Consider the following 20,795-nt stretch of genomic DNA (forward strand, 5'->3'; position numbering starts at 1 on the left):
ATTCAATATACAGCATCGTCGCCATCGTTCAGCAAAGTTCTATGAGTATTGTCTCTTGGTCTCTTAAAAGTTCTTTGGAATTGTAGATACACGAGTGTTATGGGCTAACCACCCACGAGACATTTCAAGAATGGTTTCTTTTTGCAATGAGACTCGATGCTTGCCAAATTCGATGCCCACCATTGTTGCCAACGGAGCTGTGCTGTTCGTGCCTGCCGAAGCGCGGTCTTCTCCCCAACATCAGCCAGAGGATTTGATGCCCGCAAATACTTCATAGAATGCCGATACATCTTCAGCACCCTCGAGCTTTCTACCATTGACCTCGAAAGTCGGTACTGAATTTACTCCCGAGTCCCTAGCCCGCTGTGCCTCTTCGTCGACCTCTGGTCCGCCATTATCGCTGTCCAACCATTCTGTCGCTTCCTGTTCTGTCAAACCTGCAGCAATGCTAGCTTTGAGCAGGTCATCGTAACAAGTAATATCAGTATCTCCTTCGAAGTGCATCGCAAACAACTCTTTTGCAAGCTTCATCTGCACATCTTCGCCTTTGAGTCCCGCGAGATACATCATGCGGTGTGAATCTCGAGTGTTTCCAACTTTGCCGGCGAAGCTGAAGTTGATACCGTGAGCTTGTCCTACACGTTTCAGCCGCATCATGATGCCTTCTGTGCGCTCGGCACCGTTCTTCTGCGCTACTCGGGTGGATGCGAGGATGCCAGGAGTGGGCAAGTTGGCATCGAGGTAGTAAGGCGACCAAATTATGTGGAATACGTCTTCGGAGGCGCCAGGATAGGTGCGTTGGTAGAGGGTCATCGCTTGTTCTAAGGTGCGGAGACCGATGTAACACTGATATGATCGGTTCGTCAATGTGGTGGCTATATGAGCGAAATACGGTTTGGATTTACCCATGGACAAATGGTGTCGGAATAGACTTTAATATTTATTGTTTTTGGCGATGCCATGTCGCTCAGACACTCTTTAGGTAAACGCAACTTTGTTCTGTAGGTCACTTAGGCAAAATGGTCGTGAGCTTCATTGTGTGTGTTGGACAAGCTCTGGCTGTTGAATGGTCGATCGAAGTAGGCAGCCTGATAAAAAGGGCAATCCTGCTTGCTAAGCAACACGACATACCTCAGTGTGTTTCGAAGGATTTTAATGCAACCTAGGATACTTTGGTAATTGAACTCTGCCTACCTTGGCTCAGTATCACAAGTGTGCTGTCAATATGTGTTAAGCATTATCAGGGACAGGGTGGTTAGTCCAGCGACCAAGCTGATCAAGTTCTTCTTTGTATACGGAATAGCAAACCACGGTCCACAATAGCCAGCGGCATACATTTATCTTACTGAGCACGCAACTCACATCGAAGAAGTTCTGTAGAACGCAGAAACAACGTTTAGGCAACACTATTGGGAGAAAGCAATATCCAAACCAGCCACCTGCCAAGCTCGGTATAGCGTCGTAGGATTGTCAAAGCGTGATTAAGAACAAGGCCGCAGCGAACATGAACTTGATAAAGCACATCCTCAGCCTCGTCTGAGAACCTCAATTGTTACTCCGAGAATCGTTATCGTCAGAGTCATGTTACTCAAAAACTCCGCCCTGTTGTCGGGCGCATTCTTGGCTTCGTCTGCGATTGCCCAGTTCCCGCCGAAGCCTGAGGATGTTAAGACTGTAAAGTCAAAATTCCATCAGGGTATCGAGATCTCGTACAAGGAGGTTGATGTATGTACTTTTCGAGCTCAATAACCTTACTTGTTCTCCAGATCATTGGCTTATTGATGCACTTTGTCATGTTCAGAACTGATTTCATGTCCAGCCTTCCGTTTGCGAGACGACCGAAGGTGTTCGCAGCTTCTCCGGATATGTCCATCTGCCACCTCATAGCATTAACGAGACTCATGAGAGTCAGGACTATCCCGTCAATACGTACGTGGAAGATCGTCATGGCTACAACAGTGTCACAAACTAATTGAGCTCAGCTTCTTCTGGTTCTTCGAGTCTCGCAAGGACCCACACAAGGCTCCATTGTCAATCTGGCTCAATGGTGGACCCGGAGGAAGCTCCATGATGGGGGCTCTCTCCGAGAACGGTCCTTGTTTTGTCAACGACGATAGCAACTCCACACGTCTGAACCCTTGGTCATGGAACAACGAGGTAGGCGCACATCATGCTATAGCACAAGACATTGCTAACAGTTGCATCAGGTCAACATCTTGTACATTGACCAGCCAGTTCAAGTCGGGTACTCTTACGACATCCCAACCAACATCACTGTCAACTTGCTTGCCGATAATGAGGGTTCCGATTCCATCGAGGTTGCTGACTTCAGCTCCGGTGTTCCTGACCAGAATGCTACTTTCCTGATCGGCACTGCTAGCACTCAAAACGTTTCTCACACTGTCAACAGTACGCAGCACGCGGCTGTCGCTTTCTGGCACTTTGCTCAGACTTGGTTCGAGGAGTTTCCCCAGTACAAGCCTCACGATGAGAAGATTTCTCTCTTCACAGAGTCGTACGGCGGCAGATACGGTCCTACCTTTGTCAAGAAGTTCATGAATCAGAACGAGCTGATTGCCAACGGATCTATTTCGGGGCCTGGTACACACTATTTGCACCTCGACACTTTGGGCATAATCAACGGCTGCATCAATTCTGAAGATACCACTTCTGCATACGTTGAATTTCCCGTCGCCAATACCTACGGTATTCAAGGCTTCACCGAGGAGCAGTACTTGCACGCAAAGTACGAATTTGTTCGTAAAGGAGGTCTACGCGATCAAATCCGAGAATGTCGCCGGATGCAACTCGAGACCGACCCTAACGATTACGGTGATGTCAAGAAGACCAATGACTACTGCGCGGAAGCAGCTGAGAAGCAGGAGAAACACACCGTTGCCTTGTACATGGAGAGCAAGAAGTTCGGTTGGTTCGATGTGACCCATCCGCAGAACGACCCTTTCCCAAGCCAATACCTCGTGGGTTATCTGAACCAACACTGGGTCCAAGAAGCGCTGGGTGTGCCTGTGAACTTCACTGCGGTCTCACCCACAGTCTACGAAGCTTTCAAAGGTACTGGTGATATCTCCAAGGGTGGCTTGATCGAGGACATCGCTTACATTCTCGACAACGGCGTCAAAGTAGCTATGATGTACGGCGACCGAGACTATGCCTGCAACTGGATCGGTGGTGAAGCTTCATCCCAAAAGATTCCATGGGAGTCACAAGAAGCGTTCTCAAAGGCCGGCTATACTCCTCTTGTGCTCTCTCCTGTGCACTCTGGCGGTCTTGTTAGACAATACGGCAACTTGAGTTTCACCAGAGTGTACCAGGCTGGCCATCTGGTGCCTAGCTACCAACCTCAAGCTGCATATGAAATTTTCATGCGCAGTTTGTTCAACAAGGATGTTGCTACTGGCGAGACTGCGGTGTCGGATCAGTACAAGACTAACGGTACTGAAGATGCATGGACACCCAGTGATGTCCTGCCTGCTCCCAAGAACGAGTGCTACACTCTAAACCCTGACTCTTGCACTGAAGAGGAGCAGGCTTGGCTCAAGGATGGCACTGCCATCATCAAGAACTGGATTCTTGTTGGTCGTGAGAAGGGTGGTAAGAGAGGAAGTCAGCAGCAGGTCTTGCTCGCGGAGGGCATGTACGAGCTTTAGATGAGCACAGCGTGCAATGTGTTACTGTGTATGGCAGTCATTGGTTTTACACAGTCTTCGAGACATCATTCAGGTAGCATACCCCTGTGAACAAATGGAAGAGAATTCGAGCTTGATTCATTCTTCTGTGCCATACTTTCCTCTTACTCGAATTCGCTCTTCCCTTATGGGTACAACGTCGGTTGACCATTTGCACGTGTCAATTCATCCGAATCGCTACTCTTTAAAGGAAAGAGCACTGCACCATCGCTCAAACTTCCCTGGTCTTCGCATGTGGGCTTCTTCGCAACGCTACTTCCCAACATAACTTCGACCTCACAAGACTTCTAGAGCATCTCGCCTCACTCTCTCCTCCGCTTCGACAACCATCACCACCAAGATGTCTGCGTTTGGTTACTACATGGCAGCGTCAGGCGCCCAGACACCTACCACTACCAACGATGAGCATGATACAACTTTCGTCCACAACTCGTCTGCCGTCCACAACTCGTCTGCCGTCCACAACTCGACTGCCGTGAACAGCTTCGCTCCCATCACCGACTCTACTGTCAACAGCGCCAATCCCACACAGAGCAAAAAGTACTTCTGTAAGCATCATGTTCACGTTCGATCTCCATCGATCGCTAACCACATACATATGAAGGTTCCTACAAAAGACATGGCTACAATGACTCCCACGACACTAAAGACTGTCGTAAGCTCAAAATCGAAGAACAACAAACCAAGGTCGGAATCCAACAGCTCATCAAGTGAGATCCGGGCATTGTCTGACTGACTTGAACAGGGAATGCGCCACATACTGTTCTCGGTTGCAAAGCAGGTCGTGGACAAGGCAGACAAAACAAGAAAGGCCAAGCAGCAGGGGAGCCACTGGGCTAGCTACAACAACCTCGAGTTGAAGATGGAGGTCGAAGAGTTGAAGAAGAAGTTGGAAGACGCCAAGCAGGAGATGAGAAAACGCGGAATCAGATGAAGATGATACCTGATCAAACGCAGACAAGGATTGAACGACGGAAACTATTGATACCACGGGCTTCCTCACGACATGATTCCCATCCTTCCTGTCTATGGAAGCTACACAAGCAGACTTCGATCAGTCAATGCAGCCAATCATTCTTCCACCACATCCCTACAACTTCGCCCCCTGCCTCTTCTTCACCCACTCCTCCACCGCCTTCACCCCAGCAGTCGCAACCTCCTCGTCCTGCGCCGGCGTCCCCGTACTAACACCCACAGCACCCACCACAACCCCATCAAGCTTAATCGGCACACCACCCCCAATAAGCATAAACCTACCACCATTGGAGTTATGAATACCATAAGCCGGACCCCCAGGCAAGAAATTCGGAGACTTGTAGGCAGAGGTGGGTTGCTTGTGGCCTGCAGCCGTAAAAGCCTTGTCCATGGCGATGGAGATGGAAGTCAGTTTTGCGGTGGGTTGGCGGATGAAGTGCAAGAGGTGGAGAGTGGAGTCTACGATTGCGATGTTGAAGTCTGTGATACAGAAAAAGATTAGTTGTTTGATGTGGACTGGGTTTTGCAAGGTAGTAGAGAGTCATACCAATGCCTATCTCCCGAGCCTTTTTCTGAGCAGCTGCCGAAGCTATCTCGGCTGCCCGCAGACTGAGTACGGGCAGCGATCGTGTTGCCGAGTCTGACATGTTTGTGTGTTTTACGTTTTCTTGGTTACGTTTCTTCCGTTGGAATTGGCAAGTATCAAGAACAATCACGATGGATATGTAATCGTTGACAGCTTCAATTGGCTTCTAAAGAGAATTGCAGTCGTTTGCGATGGGTCGTTGGTTCGTCGTCTCCACTTGCAAGTAGGTGGAGTAGCAAGCAAAGCACCCGAGGTTGAGCGGCTTTCTGCCCGCTGCTTTCTTTTTTTTTTTTTTTTTTGTTGCATGACTTCATGACTTTCACATGTTTTGATTGCGATGTTTTTCCCCTTCATCATTGTTCTTTTCTTGTGTTATGCAGACTACTATCGAGGAGTCATTCCAGCAGGATTCAAGGACAGGTGGCCCTTTTATCTTTGTACAGCTGGCACCAATCTGATGTGGGAGAGTCATCTTGCGAACCATTTGTGATTAGACCGACACGTGTATGGTTCGATTTTTGTAAATGGTCTGAGCGCAATTTGAACAATTGGGAAATGAACATGTCACCATTCATGCCGACACCGGCCTTTGCAGGCAGTACACACTCGAAAAACTTTGGACAGCATGAGAAAGAGGAACAGAAGAAGTTTAGACGTCGTTAAGAATGTACACACTCCTTGTTGCAGGAAGTGTGGTGTGGTTGTAGTAGATTTGTTGGTCTATCTTGAAGAAAAGAAGTATAATCATTTCCCATGAAAAACAAAATGCCGTGAGTCTGGGATATTGTTGAATCATCGCCAAACGCCGACGCTAGATGCATGCATAGCACGTTACAGCCAACCCGAGTCTATGTTGAATACCCCCTTAACACATTGCCTCAAGTCTGGCTGACCTGCCGCTCCTGTAAAAGAAAGTGAGCAGCAGGGTTTGATGCAGGTTTTGTTCCCTGTTCCCCAATTATACCGTGACAAACGCCGTGCCCAACTGCGAGCTCCGTTCGCACAGAGTATCACAGTAGGCTTTTAGAAAAGCACAAAGATCCCAACATGAAATTATCAAATGTCATGACATGTTTAGAACTTGAGCTCCTTGGGCTGCTCCCAGGTGAAGGTCTGGTCGCTGAAGTGACCGTTCTTGGCAGTACGGTTGTAGATGGGGTTGGTGAGGTTGAGCTCCTTGACAATGACACCGGGACGGAGGTCGAAGTTCTTGCGGATGATCTCGACGAGCTCCTCGGAGTTCTTGTCGGAGGTACCATAGTGCTCAACGAAGAGCGAGAGGGGCTCGGCGACACCAATGGCGTACGAGAGCTGGACGAGACAGCGGCGGGCGAGACCGGCCTTGACCAGGGACTTGGCGATCCAGCGGGAGAGGTAGGCAGCGGAACGGTCGACCTTGGAGTAATCCTTTCCGGAGAAAGCACCACCACCGTGGGCACCCCAACCACCGTAGGTGTCGACGATGATCTTACGGCCAGTAAGACCGGCGTCACCCTGGGGACCACCAATGATGAAGAGACCTGAGGGCTGGATGTGGTAGACGGTCTTGTCGTCCAAGTACTTAGCGGGGATGACCTTCTTGATGATCTTCTCAAGGATCTCCTTGCGGAGCTCCTCGGTGGTGATGTCGGGGCTGTGCTGGGCGGAGACGACAACGGTGTCGACGCGCTTGGGGATGACGGCACCGCCGTCGTGCTCGTACTCGACGGTGACCTGGGTCTTGGTGTCGGGTCTCAACCAGGGAAGGGAGCCGTCGTTTCTGGCGTTGGTCATGGCAGCGTTGAGCTTGTGGGCGAGCTGGATGGTAAGGGGAAGGAGCTCAGGGGTCTCGTCAGTGGCATAACCTGAGCAGTGAATCAGCGCGAGATTGCAAATGCAGATGTAGCACCAAACCTACCGAACATGATACCCTGGTCACCGGCACCGAGCTTCTCGAGAGCCTCCTCGTAGTGGAGACCCTGGGCGATGTCGGGCGACTGCTCCTCAATGGCAACGAGGACGTTGCAGGTCTTGTAGTCGAAACCCTTGTCGGAGCTGTCGTAGCCAATGTCCTTGATGGCCTGACGAATGATCTTCTGGTAGTCGAGGCGAGCCTTGGTGGTGATCTCACCGAAGACCATGATCATACCGGTCTTGGTGGCAGTCTCGCAAGCAACCTTGGAGAGGGGGTCCTCCTTCAAGCAGGCGTCGAGGACGGCATCTGAGACCTGATCGGCAATCTTGTCGGGGTGACCCTTTGGGACGTGTCAGTATATGCCACCTGAAGAGCCAAACAAAATTGATGCCACATACCTCACCGACAGACTCGGAGGTGAAGAGGAAGGTGTTACCCTTAACATTTCCGTTTGCGTGGACCATTGTGAGGAGAGGGATGTGGGAGAAGCACGAAAAAGATGCAGATGAGAGAAGAGAAGGAGGGAAGATTACAAAGGCCAATCGTCTCGGGGGAACAGTTGACTCTTATGGAGGGGAATGGCTGGAGGGAGGAAAATTGCACCATTGGATCCCTTTCAAATGGGTTGAGAGCTTTGACCCGCATTTCTTGGCGAGGTCGGCAGACTCGCGTTGACACTGCCGAACAATGCCAACAGCCCAAGACTCAAGAGCGACCCTGTCCTTGTTCGCAGGTTCACCCACCATGGCCAGTCGAGGGCGTGTTACAAATGAAGTGCGTGAGCGGTATTGATGCGCTAGCCGCTTTAACTAGATATATATCTTAGGCCTCTAATGTCTCTTTTCTATCTACTCTTTATCTTATTATATAGGTTATCTCTACTATATATTAGTAATTAGAATCTACTACTAATAATACTATTTCTTAATTTTATAACTATTAATTCCTCTAACTTAAGATATAGTAGAGACATTAAAGGAGGCTAACCTATTTAGGAAGCTATAGCAAAGTCTTAGCATTTTTGCACGCGCTTCTAATGTAGTAGGTACGTCTTAACTTACGCTATAACTCTTAAATCTATTACTTCCTTCTTACTTTACTCTATTAACTACTTCTACTACATATAAGCCTTTCAAAGGCTTTTAACGACTGGTTTTGCACTAGGTAAGCACTAAAATTTATGTACTAACTAATATGCTATATCTACGCCCTTAACTTAGTAGCTAGAGCGTGTTGTCTTATGGCGGCACGCGCATAACACGTCCTTCTCTTACTCCGGCTCGTTATACATCCACTCGTAACTAACATGTGTCGCTCTAGCAATCGAAGGCATCATGTGCGCTTACCAGCCGTCGCGTCGTGTGGCTCGGAACCTTGTGAAAAGGTCATTGGTACGTGTCTCCTCTACTACACTAAGCTTCTGCCGCCCTTCCACTCGCAATCTTATACACCTTCACAGAGCCTTCACTATCCCTTGACTGGTACAGGCGAGTTCTTTATATTAAGCAACTAATCAAAGTGAACAGGTCGACGAGATATGCGTCCATCGCATCGACGAAGCAGGGGTAAGTAACCCTGTCCTTCTCCCAACGCTCCCGTCGGTTCAGTCCAAGCGGCTGACCACACTTCACTTCCCAGGCAGAACAGTATCTGATCAAATGGAAACACGATACTCCCTCACAAGCCGTGTTATCTTGGCACGACGTTGATGATCTCGCATCAATCGCCGACTCTCTGCAAACATATATCAACAACTTCTTGACAAGGTACCTATTCTTGGACTCCACCTGCTTCACATGTCTTCCGTATACTTATTGCGTTCCATCAAAAGATTGTATGGTGATGATTCACTGAAGCCGCCTCCAGCTGGAGTTTCCTCCTTGAAGCGTAAAAGCCCTCACGACGAGGAAACTACACCAAGTCGTGCATCGTCAACGGACACCTCGACGACATCTACCTCATCACCCGCTCTGGCCAGAAAACTCGAAGTCTACAATGGAGTCCTGTTTAGAAAGGCTGGAGACATCTATCCTCACCCCCTGAACACTGGAGTTGAGCAAATCGATTCAACCACAATACCCACGGCGGAAATGCTTTCTGTGGCCAAGAGACACCGTTCTGGCGGAGTCAGGCAAGGACGCAAACTCCTTCAAAAGCAGTTTCTGGAAAAGCTCGCACGTATACCTGGTCCTCCAGTTACCTTCAAAAACGACGTGAACAAAGACACGCCATCTCTCGCCTTCACATACATCCAAGAGTACGTCCTTGGTGAGGGTGTGTCTCGGGCCGATTTGGACGCTGTCAAGACGGGATGTGATGAATGCCGACCAGACATGGGAGCCAACCGTGGCTGTCAGTACACCAGAAAATGCAAGTGTCTGGAATATGCTGCTCCAGACCTTACTCGTTGCAAGACTGATAAGCAAAGAGAGCAATACGCAGCCTGGGAGAGAGGCGAGATGGGCTCCGAGGGTTTGCCCAAGCGATTCCCCTACAGAACTGACCCTATTAACAAAATGCTTGTGCTGGACAATTTTTATCTGGAGAGCCGAAACCCAATCTACGAATGCAACGAACTTTGCGACTGCGGCAAGAACTGCAAGAACAGATTGGTTCAGAAAGGGCGAAAGGTGCCGCTCGAGATTTTTAGGACACTGGGTCGAGATTTTGGTAAGTCGATTTTGTCCACATTTGTGACTTTGACTGACGAGCAATGAAGGTCTGCGTTGCCCCATTGATCTCAAACGGGGCCAATATATTGACAGATACCTCGGTGAATTGATCACTGACGCTGAAACAAGCGCTCGTGAAGCGACCGGCAGTTACGATAAGGCATCTTACTTGTTCTCGCTCGACAAGCATGCCGAAGACGATGATCGACCCGGCGCGCTCCACAAGAGAGATTGCTATGTGGCCGATGGAGAGAAAATGGGTGGACCGACACGTTTTATCAACCACAGCTGCGACCCCAACTGCCGCCTGTTCACCGTGAGCTACAATCGCAACGATCGGTTGATCTACGACTTGGCGTTCTTCGCGTTGGAGAATATCCCCGCCGGCGAGGAGCTCACCTTTGATTACATGGATGTTGAAGACACAGAGTCTGCTCCTGGTCAAGCACCCAACGATACTATGGATGTTGGCGGCGTGAAGTGTCTTTGTGGGGCAGAAAACTGCAGAGGCAAACTGTGGATGTGAGTAATCTCAATGTAAGAGCTTGGAAGGGAGTCATCTTCTTTTGCGAATGGTTCCCCTTTCTTCTCACGTCGGTCTCCTCGGGATCACGAGAAGCAGATCAGGGCTGGTTCGACAGCAGTATGTTGCTTTGGGATGATCATACCATAGCATAGGAAAAAGTGCTTTCCAGTTATACGCTTTTTCTGTGGTTTCTGTCTCGTGCTCGAAGATCAATACATATCGAACCAAGAAGGCAACAAATAAGCATAAGTCAAACGTTAGCCTGAGGCAACAAACATCATACTGACTTTGTCTCTCCTATCTCGAGAATTATTGATTTTGTAGTGACACGCATGGTTGGAGGCTGATATGCAAGGCCGGACGGACTTAAGGCAGCAAAAAGCCGACGAGATGCCTTGGCGCAAATTTCCCGTCAGTCGAACAATACCATCAATTCATCATCCGCCTAGCAAATACCAGTTACAAACAAACACAAGCACGAACCGTCATGTCCAAGTACGGCGTGTTGGCTATCGGTCCAGCTGGTGCTGGCAAGACGACCTTCTGCTCGGCGCTGATTGGCCACCTGAAGAACTCGCGCCGCTCATGTTTCTACATCAACCTGGACCCTGCCGCCGAGGAGTTTGTCTATGAGCCCGATCTTGACATCAGAGAGCTCATCACTCTGGAAGATGTCATGGAAGAGATGCATCTCGGTCCCAACGGTGGTCTGATCTACTGCTTCGAGTTCCTTCTGGAGAACATGGACTTCATCACCGACCCGCTGGAAGAGGTGGGTGAAGAGTACCTTATCATCATCGATATGCCTGGTCAAATCGAGCTGTATACACATGTGCCTATTCTGCCTACCCTTGTCAAGTCTTTGACTAGAGGCTCTCTCAACGTCAACCTCTGCGCCGCCTACCTGTTGGAAGCTACGTTTGTTGTAGATCGCGCAAAGTTCTTTGCTGGAACTTTGAGTGCCATGAGTGCTATGCTCATGCTCGAGGTCCCTCACGTCAACATCCTGAGCAAGATGGATCTCGTCAAGGGCACTGTCGCGAAGAAGGACCTTAAACGCTTCATCGACCCCGATGTCAGTCTGCTCGACGAGGATCCAACTACCGGCCTGTACTACGACGAGACCAATGATCCCGACGACGTTACCGACTCCCACAGTGTCATGGCAGGCTCTTCATTCAACAAGCTGAATCGCGCGGTCGGCCAGCTCATAGACGACTTTGCCATGGTTTCCTTCCTCAAGCTCGACGCCCAAGACGAAGACAGTGTCGGCTCTGTGCTCTCCTACATCGACGACGCTATCCAATTCCACGAAGCCCAGGAACCAAAGGAGCCGCAAGATGAAGCACAAGATGAAGAGATGGCCGAGATGGGTTGAGACGAACGCTCCCTGCACATACCAACATAAACCGCAAAGCAACACAGCATGTACAATGCTACGCTTCCAGAGACGCAGGCTGGGTGTCTCACGCACTCGTCAGCCACTACATCTCCCAACCAACGACGTATACGGCCTTGCGACGAACCTCGGAAAAGCACAAAGCCCGTCTTACAAGACTCATGATGCGGCATCGCTTCGTAGAGGTTATATTCTCCCGCCCCTCCGATTTCCAGAGCCTTCAGAAACTCCTCACACCAATCAGAGAGGAAAGCTTCGGGGCTCAACTACGAAAAAGACAAGAAGAAGCGATGACATCCTAATCACTCTCGGCTGCAGATGGAAGCGTGGATTTCAAACATTGATGTGGCGTATAAAAATGAATATAAAACATCTCTGTTAACCTGTTTTGTCTCCATTCGTCTCTTTACTCTGTAGATCGCGACTGGAGGAGGAAGCTACAAGATCTCAGGAAGCAAAACATGCCAAGCCAGAGATGCAACTCCCAGACAGCTGAACCGCGCTTTGCTCCCTTGACTTGCACCTCGTCTGTTGACTCCTGAGCAATTTCTGGTTTATGCAAACACACAGTATCTGATTGAGCAGATACGACTGCGGAGCATGAGCAATACCGCACGTCTTCTGCTACGTTCTTATTGCAGAGTGGCTGCGAAGCCTGTCAATTCAACTGTGCCTCTGGTCGGGTCACGAGAACAAGAATAGGTCGTGCCTTCCATCTGAATGCCGACTTGGCGCCTGTCCTTTGCCATGCAGATCCATCTGGCATACCTCGTGAAGAAAGATCGCCTTGAAAGATAAGAGAGGGCGTGCGGGGTTCTATTCAGATGTTGCTGTATCTGATGTACCTGGTCCTTGTAAGTACTAAGTATCGTGTGTTGTCAACTTCCCACATGGCCAAGAAAGTTTGATTGGAAGCTCTCTCAACTCCAGCACTTTTGCTTCGTTCATCTCACCATAGCATCAATCTTCCTCTAAAACCAATCACCCACCAAGCTGTAACGCATCATGGCTCCCAATGATAGTATCGTCATAGGGACAACGACACTTCCGCAGGAGGGAGGGTCGCCTGATGCACCACGAAGACTGTGGTGTCGTAGAAGGTAAGATGACATCGCTGAAACTCCGGCAACAGCATACAGTACGTATTGATGCGATCAGCTATACTGGAACCTTGGCCTTCAACATCTGCGCCTTCATACTGCCTGCTCTCTATGGAACACTCAGCAAACTCTGGATCGCCAACATCGATTCATCTATGGTTGTGACCACTGATGTCTATACCTATATCGGAGTAGTCGCCGAAGTTCTCAACGAAGGCCTTCCTCGAGCATCCTGGTTGATTATTGGAGACAGAGCGAATAGATCCATCTCTGCAAGATACAGTCTCTCGTTCACTTTGATCATATTCCAGAGCATCCTCGGACTGATCATGTCGATCGCTTTTGTGGGCGCCGCCAAACAGTTTGCGAGCGGTTTTGTACCCGTAGACGTACGCGCAGCTTCTCTGACGTACATTCGCATCTCAGCGTTTTCGGCTCTATTGTCGGCCATCGAAACAGCTGTTTCTACCAGTACCAGAGCTCTCGACAAGCCTGATGTGCCTCTGATCATTTCCACAGTCAAGTTCTTGATCAACATCGTTCTTGATCTATTGATCATCTCCAAGGTTCATGTCGGCAGCTTCACACCTACAGTCAACATGCAGGCGGCCACTCAACTGGCTTGCAATATGGCTTCTGCCTTCTTCGGTCTTGCGTACTTCTGCTTGATCACTTTCAGGATGGATCAGCAGCGACTTGCGACACGTCAGCATGAGCCAGTGCGACCTAGTATCGCATGCTTGAAGACACTGGCAAGACCTGGTGTTTTGACATTTACCGAGTCTGCCATTCGGAACGCTCTGTATCTCTGGCTGGTCAATGGTATCGTAGCAATGGGTAATGACTACGCGACCGCGTGGGGCGTGTTTTCCTCCATGCGTTGGGGTCTAATAATGGTTCCAGTATGTCAGATACCCAAAGCTGTGGTCTTTCCTGTCATCTGATCCCGTGTAACCATACTAATCATACCTTGACTCTAGGTTCAAGCGCTCGAAGCAACAACATTGACATTCATCGGCCATGCCTGGGGAGAATGGAGAAGAGAGACCGATGGCGAGAGAAAACCCAGAGCCTCACGACGCCAACTATATCACATAACGCGTCCAGCTCTATGGTCTTGTCTCATCGCACTAGCCGTCGAGATACCCCTTTGCATCTTCATGTTCGAGTACGGAGCTCGACGCTTCGCCTTCTACCTCTCCGAATCCCAAACCGTCTCCCTGATCACTGCAAGAATGTGGCGGACCATCGATTGGTGCTACATCTTCTATGCTTTATCCACACAACTGGCGGCAATTCTACTCGCGACTCGTCCTCGATGGTATCTTTATCAGAGTCTGATTTCGAACTTGCTGTGGGTTTTGCCGTGGGCGATTGTGGTGAGTAAGGCACATATTACACCGAATGATGCTTGGACATACCATTCGATTGTGTTTGGTGGATCGCTTGTTTTTAGCTTCTTTGATATCTTGATTGTGGACTTCGTATGGGTGTGGGCGTTGTTGAGAGGGAGGATGAGGTTGCCGAAGATTTACTGAAGTGGCTGAATCCTCCCCGTTGGCATGCAAGGCCACTACGATTTGACGATGAAACCTTCTCTCAGAGTCATGATATTGGAAGTTGGAAAATCGCACGGCCTGTTTTTGTCAAGTGATGTTTAGGGCTTATGATCATTCTGTTCTTAGTGGAGGACTTTTCCTTTGAAGACTAGTCAGCAGTCACAAACCAGTGAACAATCGTCCCACTACTTTCTACCAGCAGCCAAAACAGCGGTACCAGCAAGCACATAACCGCCCTCCTCATTCCTCTCGCAGACTTCCCTGATCATCTCTTCAAACGCCTTTTCCACTTCCCTAATCTCTTCCTCGCTCAGCACGTCCGTAATCCATGTGACAGCTGGGTTCCCACTTCCCAAAAAGAACTTCGCAAATCCCTCCGGATCTTGCGCCACGATAGGGGCTTCCACATACTCAGTCTGCACATCTCTAAACCCTGCATTGTCCAACAACGTCGCGATTCCCTCTGCGTTGGTCCACTGAGGAGCTATAACAGGCATCTCATGCACTGGTTTTCCGAAACCAGGGAAGCTACGTTGAGCGGCGAGATCAAGCAACTCCATCCATTGACACCTCGCCCATGACGAACAAGCGCATATGCCTTGAGGTTGGAGCACCCTCAATGCTTCTGTCAAAGCCTTCTCTGGCGACTCAGTCATGAAGAAGACAAAGTTGGCTATGATGTGAGAGACCGAAGCATCCGGCAAAGGACTCAGATCCGTTGCATCCATCACCAACGGCTGCACCTTTTCCCAGATCTCCCTTTCCTTGCTTTCCTCTGACAATTCCTCGAGTTTTGCACGGCGAGTGCGAGCGACGATATCGACCATCCCTTCACTGAAATCGGTAGACAGGATTTGACTCCCAGGTGGCAGCGTATCGTGGAAAGTAGAGATGATAGCTGCAGTGCCGTTGCCTGGTCCACAACCAACATCAAGGATTGTTGTCGCTGAGGAGAAGGGCAGGTGGGTGTCGAGGAGTGAGATGAGGTGAAAGATTGGGATTGACATAGGTGCTTTGGAGATGTTTGCAGCATAGTTGGAAGAAGTTTTGTTCCAGTCTGCTGCGCTGACTTTGAAATTATGGTGGGTGGTAGATGACATGTTGTGTGTAGATTATCGGAGAGACTGAGTCTGTGAAGTGAAGAAAAAGATGATGTGGAAGATAGTGATGAAACAACATGGAAGACCTACAGATACTTATAGTTGTGGGATGTGTGAGCCATCAAGGTCTATTCCAATGTAGTCCGATTGGTGGTGACTTGTCAAGGAGTTTTCGGAGACTTTTGTTTGGGTGCAGATGTGTGAAGGATTGAAGCAAACCGGTGAGAAGGAAGCACGTTGTTGCACAACTGCGTACAGACACACCTGGAATCCTGCGCGGTACCATACCCACTAATGTTCTCGTCTCATCGCTATCGGAGTGTTGTTTTGCACTGGTAGAGTAGAAGAAAGTAGGTAGCTCGTTGAATATGTCCCGAAGTTTCGCCATCAAGTGCCTATCGTTTGACCGCTTGGGCTGTCATTCTTCCGACCAAACCCAGACAGAGCGCCGAGTGCGTCTTTCGCTTTCTTTGCCATATCTGAATCTCGCTTGCAAAGTATAGGGCTGTTCCCTGGTCTTCTCGTCGCTCGGCTCTGCTGTTGCGTTTCAGAACACAGATCTTGGTCTTGGCAGGCTTACCTCAACCACAACCTCATGTCTGTTCTTTGCGGGTTTCCACCTACTCACAGATCGTCTTGGGCCGGTGACTTCTTGAGAACTCATGCTCACAATTCTGGCAGTAGTATATTGATGTACACGAGATTGGCATACGACAATTGATTCCAATTCTTTTCTCCATCGTGTAGGTGCAATCAACCTGAGACGAAACCACTGCGGGGCACATCAAGAGTTTCTTTCGACATCGCTAACCGACTGCTCCCAAACCCTTTCATCTCACACTGCAAGGTATACTCAAACTGTCAAATAAAATGCTTTGACCAAAGCCACAGTCTAGCCGGCGAATAGATTGAACTATAAGCAATGTAAGAATGTCTCGCCAAAGGATATAAGCCTCGTTCGCTGCTCATTGCGAGTTTCCGTCCTCTCTTTCCTTTCAAGTTTTGCTCATCGTACCTTCCTTTCATTCTTTTTGCACCTTCCATTCTTACGAGTTGACCTCGTACTGTCATTCGTTTGTTGGACATCAAAGCAGAAGAAAAAATGTACTTCAACTCCATCGCCCTCACCACCACCGCCCTGCTGGCAGGCTCCAGCATGGCCTCTCTCCTCTGGGATGGTCGCTTCACCAGCACTTCCGCCGCAGACATCAGCAAATGGTCTTGGGAAAACCAAGTCGGCGCCTACCAATACTACATCCACGGCTCCGGTGCCGCTACCGACTACATCAACATCAGCCCCGACTATGCCAACCCCGCCGACTCCTCGTCTTCCGAGGGCGCACGTATCACCGTCGACGGCACTTCATCCTGGAACGGCCAAACCATGATGCGCACAGAACTGATCCCAAGCACCAAAGCCGCCATCAACAAGGGCAAAACATACTACCACTTCAGCCTCAAACGCAGCACCGAAAACGCCCCAGACACCACCGCCGAGCACCAAATCGCCTTTTTCGAGTCTCACTTTACAGAGCTCAAATACGGTGTTGATGGCAGCAATGGAAAGCTGCAATGGATGACTGACGGCAAGTCTGCCTTTGACATGGATTTCGTGGCTGATCAATGGCATAATGTGGCCTATGGCATTGACTTTGACGCCGGCACTGTAGAGTTCTTCCACTCTACTGGTGGTGATGCGTTGGTCTCTAAGGCTGGACCCATCAAGGCTTCGGTCAGCAGCAATGGAGCTGATTGGCATGTGGGTGTGCTCAAGTTTTCAAAGACAAAGGAGGATTGGTTCTTCAGTGGTGTGTACATTGAAGATGGCGAGCTTACTACTGCTGTGGGGGGTGGTGCTGCAGCTCCGGCGAAGTCTTCGGCTGCCGTGAGCAAGGCTCCTGTTACCACTTCTTCCTCTTCCTCGGTTGCTGCCGTCAAGACCACTTCCTCCAAGGTCGTGTCTTCCATTGCGACTACAGTAAAGAGCTCTGCTAGCGCTGTTCCTACTACGCTGCAGACTAGCGTCAAGGTTGTTCCTACTTCGACTGCTGCTGCCCAGCCTGCTCCCACTGCGACTTACGGTGGTAGCTGCGCTGTCGAGTACGTCTACGTCTAGAGAGCAAGATGAGAAAAACCTGCCGACGCTGATGCGATGGAGTCTTTGACTTTTGTGTCATCTTCTTCTTCTTCTATATATCGCTTGTTTCTTCCATCAGACGTACTTTTGTAAAAGTCAGCTTCATCTACCTCTGTTGCATGTCTGTACCTTGTCCTTGTTCATTCGTACCTTGCTGATGATCTTCCTATCGAGGTGTTGTTTATGCCTTTCGACTGTGTTTCTTCGAGCTGGAACCTCTGGGCTTGTGAGAGAAAACTTGCTACGAGGAACAGCTAAGAGTAGAATTTCGAGAAGAAACACAAAATGTCTCTTGGCAAATCTAGCATAGTCTCCCTATGCCCTCCTGATTTAGCAACGACGACTTTGCGATGAGTGTGGAACTGCACGATGACAGTACTCGGTCATTTGTTCAATTCTATTATTCCACTTTCTGTGATTGTTATCAAGAGAAAGAATACGAGCCGCCAATGCTAAAACAATCTATCCACACCAAAAGCATATCATGGACACCTGTGCCATATCACCCTTAGAGTCCATTCCACCACTGAGTCTTCTTGATCTCAAAAGTCTCTTCCGCAGCACAGTCACCAACAGCACTGCTATCCGCAACAATAACCTTGTATTTGCCCTTTTCAGAAACCCAAGCATTTCTACGCTCATCCCAGAAGCTAGTGGCATATTTGACCGCCACCTTAAGCTCGACAGTCTTTTTCTCTCCGGCCTCGAGGAATGCTTTGGTGAAAGCTTTGAGTTCCTTTGTTGGGCGACGGATAGAGGGAGTTACTGGTGAGATGTAGAGTTGTGCTACCTGTGCTCCTGCAACTTTGCCAGTGTTCTTGACTGTAACTTTCGCGATCAGGTCGCCGTCGTTGTTCGAAGGGACATCCAGCTTCAAGTCCGAGAACCCAAAACTCGTGTAGGATAAGCCATGGCCGAAGGGGAATGCTACAGGGCGACCCAAAGTATCGTAATAGCGGTAGCCAACATATACATCCTCGCCATACAGCACTCTACCAGCCTCTGAGCGGTAGTTGAGAAAAGCAGGGTTGTCTTCGTTCTTGATGGGGAAAGACAGGGATGTTTTGCCGCAGGGGTTGACATCGCCGAATACGACGTCGGCGATACCGTTGCCGGTCTCGTTGCCGCCGTACCATGCTTGGAGTACTGCGGGTACTTTGCTCAACCAGGGCATTTCTACTGGTGTACCGCTTTGGAGCACCACTGCTGTGCGAGGGTTGGCTTCTGCGACGGCGGAGATGAGGCGGTCCAGATGGCCTGGTAGCTTCATGTCTGGTCTATCGAAGCCTTCGCTCTCCCAGTCCATATTCAGTCCTGCGCAGACCAGGACTTGGTCGGCGGACTTGGCGAGTTCGGCTGCACGGCGGACTTCCTCATCGGCGTCAATCTTCCAGGCTCCTCCGATGCGGACGGCACCGCCGCCAAAATCTACGCTGCCGCCGGTCAATTTGCTCGTTGGCGCACTGGCAAATTCGAGGCGGACTTTGTAGGTTTGGTCTTTCTTCATGGGAACTGAGCAGATATCTTCGTCGGTGCCCAAGCCGAAGAATGCAGAGCCCTGGCGTTGGTTTTCTGTAATGTCGAGCACGAGCTCATCATTGACAAAGACCTTGGCTGATCCATACACACAGACACCGATCTCATATTCACCGTCGCGGTCAGCTGTGTAGTATGCCTCGATATCAGCATACCAGAGTCCAGACTTGAGCTTCGGGTTCTTGTAGTCCATGAACATCATAGAAGTGTTGGTGAAAGGTCCAAGCACATCGACGCATCTGCGGTCCTTGTCCTCGGGAGACTCGTTGTATGCTTTGAAGAGAACACCAGCCTCGCCATCTTCGCCTGCGGTAGTCCTCCAATCAATTCCCAGGCTGGGCATTTCTTTGTGAGAGTATGCACCGATGCTGAAGTCGATATTCTCCTCACCGACTTTGTCGACAATTCCCTCGTAAGGAGTAACGGCGTAGTATGGACGGAGAGAAGCCGAACCACCACCACAGTAAGTCGCAGTCTTTGCGTTAGGTCCGATAACGAGAATCTTCATGTCTTTCTTGAGCGGTAAGATATCGCCTTCATTCTTCAGTAGCACAATCGACTCGGCGGCAAGTCTTCGCAGCAGCTTTGACGTCTCGGGGGTGTCGTTGGTGGTCTCCTCGGCGTTTTCCTTGACACCTGATGCAGCACACTCGTTGACCAGCTCCAGAACCTGTCTTGCTCTATCATCAATCACACCAGCGGGAATCTTCTTTGCGCCCGCGGCATGGAACAAAGCATCTCCCCTGAATCGAGTCGGACCAGGCATCTCCAGATCCAGACCCGCAATGACCGATTTGGAAACCGAATAGACACCAAACCAATCACTCATCACCAAGCCCTTCCATCCCCACTCTCCCCTCAAGATATCCTTCAAGATCCTTGTGTTTTCGCTGACATGCGTACCATTGACTTTGTTGTAAGCAGTCATGAAAGACTTGGGGTAAGCATCGCGAACCGCCAATTGGAAGGGCATAAGATAAATCTCCCTCAAGGCACGTTCGGTGACGATGGAATCCACGCTGTTGCGTTCGTGCTCTTGATCATTGCCCACGAAATGCTTGATGGTGGCCACGACGCCATTCTCCTGCATTCCCTTGACCAAAGCTGCAGAGCCCAACCCAGCTAAGAATGGGTCCTCACCAATGGATTCGAAACCGCGGCCACCGAGAGGAGAACGCTGCATGTTGATCGTGGGACCGAGGATTACGTGTGCGCCTTTGGAGATGGCTTCCTTGCCCATGAGACGGCCGGCTTCCTCGAGAAGTTCGGTGTCGAAGGTTGCGCCTAGAGCTGTACCGCAAGGAAAGCAGGCTGCTGGGGCGCCGTTGAAGAAGCGTGTGCCGCGAACACCATTGGGACCGTCAGAGAGTCGCAGAGAGGGAACGCCATGTTTGGGGATTGGTTGTGTATGCCAGAAATCGATGCCTGGACATCTGTGGTTAGCGACACGAAGATGATCGTCCAAGCTAATGCCGACGGCGAGGAGGACTACCTACCAGCGAGCAACGATATCTTCTCTCTTTCCGTTAGCTTGGAAAGCACATCCTCTACATCTATGGAAGCCATGACATGTAGTGTCAAGACAGCAAGCGGGTATCGATAAC

The 20,795-nt window shown here is 49.9% G+C and overlaps 11 protein-coding genes across 11 annotated transcripts; 6 read left to right on the forward strand and 5 right to left on the reverse strand.

The window, feature by feature from the left end:
- Window positions 1-240: 240 nt before the first annotated feature.
- On the reverse strand, window positions 241-962 carry M436DRAFT_49890 (thioredoxin-like protein; the record flags this gene model as incomplete). Its single annotated transcript, XM_013570828.1, has 2 exons — window positions 241-846; window positions 906-962. 2 exons carry the CDS (start codon window positions 960-962, stop codon window positions 241-243), a joined length of 663 nt encoding a protein of 220 aa, XP_013426282.1.
- A 619-nt stretch (window positions 963-1,581) lies between these two features.
- M436DRAFT_49592 (secreted carboxypeptidase-like protein) lies at window positions 1,582-3,668 on the forward strand (the record flags this gene model as incomplete). Its single annotated transcript, XM_013570769.1, has 4 exons — window positions 1,582-1,725; window positions 1,820-1,929; window positions 1,983-2,157; window positions 2,208-3,668. 4 exons carry the CDS (start codon window positions 1,582-1,584, stop codon window positions 3,666-3,668), a joined length of 1,890 nt encoding a protein of 629 aa, XP_013426223.1.
- Window positions 3,669-4,047: 379 nt separating this feature from the next.
- On the forward strand, window positions 4,048-4,641 carry M436DRAFT_64874 (uncharacterized protein; the record flags this gene model as incomplete). The annotated part of the gene is made up of 2 exons (XM_013570881.1): window positions 4,048-4,362; window positions 4,453-4,641. The coding sequence occupies 2 exons, from the start codon at window positions 4,048-4,050 to the stop codon at window positions 4,639-4,641; spliced, it is 504 nt and encodes a 167-aa protein (XP_013426335.1).
- Window positions 4,642-4,797: 156 nt separating this feature from the next.
- Window positions 4,798-5,329, reverse strand: M436DRAFT_49942 (DUF336-domain-containing protein; the record flags this gene model as incomplete). The annotated part of the gene is made up of 2 exons (XM_013570841.1): window positions 4,798-5,162; window positions 5,230-5,329. The coding sequence occupies 2 exons, from the start codon at window positions 5,327-5,329 to the stop codon at window positions 4,798-4,800; spliced, it is 465 nt and encodes a 154-aa protein (XP_013426295.1).
- Window positions 5,330-6,342: 1,013 nt separating this feature from the next.
- M436DRAFT_49730 (methionine adenosyltransferase) lies at window positions 6,343-7,626 on the reverse strand (the record flags this gene model as incomplete). The annotated part of the gene is made up of 3 exons (XM_013570798.1): window positions 6,343-7,112; window positions 7,166-7,502; window positions 7,561-7,626. The coding sequence occupies 3 exons, from the start codon at window positions 7,624-7,626 to the stop codon at window positions 6,343-6,345; spliced, it is 1,173 nt and encodes a 390-aa protein (XP_013426252.1).
- Window positions 7,627-9,252: 1,626 nt separating this feature from the next.
- Window positions 9,253-10,360, forward strand: M436DRAFT_49856 (SET domain-containing protein; the record flags this gene model as incomplete). Its single annotated transcript, XM_013570819.1, has 2 exons — window positions 9,253-9,832; window positions 9,882-10,360. The coding sequence occupies 2 exons, from the start codon at window positions 9,253-9,255 to the stop codon at window positions 10,358-10,360; spliced, it is 1,059 nt and encodes a 352-aa protein (XP_013426273.1).
- Window positions 10,361-10,847: 487 nt separating this feature from the next.
- Window positions 10,848-11,738, forward strand: M436DRAFT_49684 (uncharacterized protein; the record flags this gene model as incomplete). Its single annotated transcript, XM_013570788.1, has 1 exon — window positions 10,848-11,738. The coding sequence occupies one exon, from the start codon at window positions 10,848-10,850 to the stop codon at window positions 11,736-11,738; it is 891 nt and encodes a 296-aa protein (XP_013426242.1).
- A 1,126-nt stretch (window positions 11,739-12,864) lies between these two features.
- On the forward strand, window positions 12,865-14,397 carry M436DRAFT_49814 (uncharacterized protein; the record flags this gene model as incomplete). Its single annotated transcript, XM_013570812.1, has 2 exons — window positions 12,865-13,761; window positions 13,840-14,397. The coding sequence occupies 2 exons, from the start codon at window positions 12,865-12,867 to the stop codon at window positions 14,395-14,397; spliced, it is 1,455 nt and encodes a 484-aa protein (XP_013426266.1).
- A 143-nt stretch (window positions 14,398-14,540) lies between these two features.
- On the reverse strand, window positions 14,541-15,518 carry M436DRAFT_82993 (S-adenosyl-L-methionine-dependent methyltransferase; the record flags this gene model as incomplete). Its single annotated transcript, XM_013570962.1, has 2 exons — window positions 14,541-14,557; window positions 14,615-15,518. The coding sequence occupies 2 exons, from the start codon at window positions 15,516-15,518 to the stop codon at window positions 14,541-14,543; spliced, it is 921 nt and encodes a 306-aa protein (XP_013426416.1).
- Window positions 15,519-16,620: 1,102 nt separating this feature from the next.
- On the forward strand, window positions 16,621-17,634 carry M436DRAFT_82994 (uncharacterized protein; the record flags this gene model as incomplete). The annotated part of the gene is made up of 1 exon (XM_013570963.1): window positions 16,621-17,634. One exon carries the CDS (start codon window positions 16,621-16,623, stop codon window positions 17,632-17,634), a length of 1,014 nt encoding a protein of 337 aa, XP_013426417.1.
- A 529-nt stretch (window positions 17,635-18,163) lies between these two features.
- On the reverse strand, window positions 18,164-20,757 carry M436DRAFT_49461 (uncharacterized protein; the record flags this gene model as incomplete). Its single annotated transcript, XM_013570743.1, has 2 exons — window positions 18,164-20,616; window positions 20,688-20,757. The coding sequence occupies 2 exons, from the start codon at window positions 20,755-20,757 to the stop codon at window positions 18,164-18,166; spliced, it is 2,523 nt and encodes an 840-aa protein (XP_013426197.1).
- Window positions 20,758-20,795: the final 38 nt, after the last annotated feature.

The sequence above is a fragment of the Aureobasidium namibiae genome (assembly GCF_000721765.1).
Source record: "Aureobasidium namibiae CBS 147.97 unplaced genomic scaffold scaffold_11, whole genome shotgun sequence".
In the NCBI taxonomy this organism is placed as follows: domain Eukaryota; kingdom Fungi; phylum Ascomycota; class Dothideomycetes; order Dothideales; family Saccotheciaceae; genus Aureobasidium; species Aureobasidium namibiae.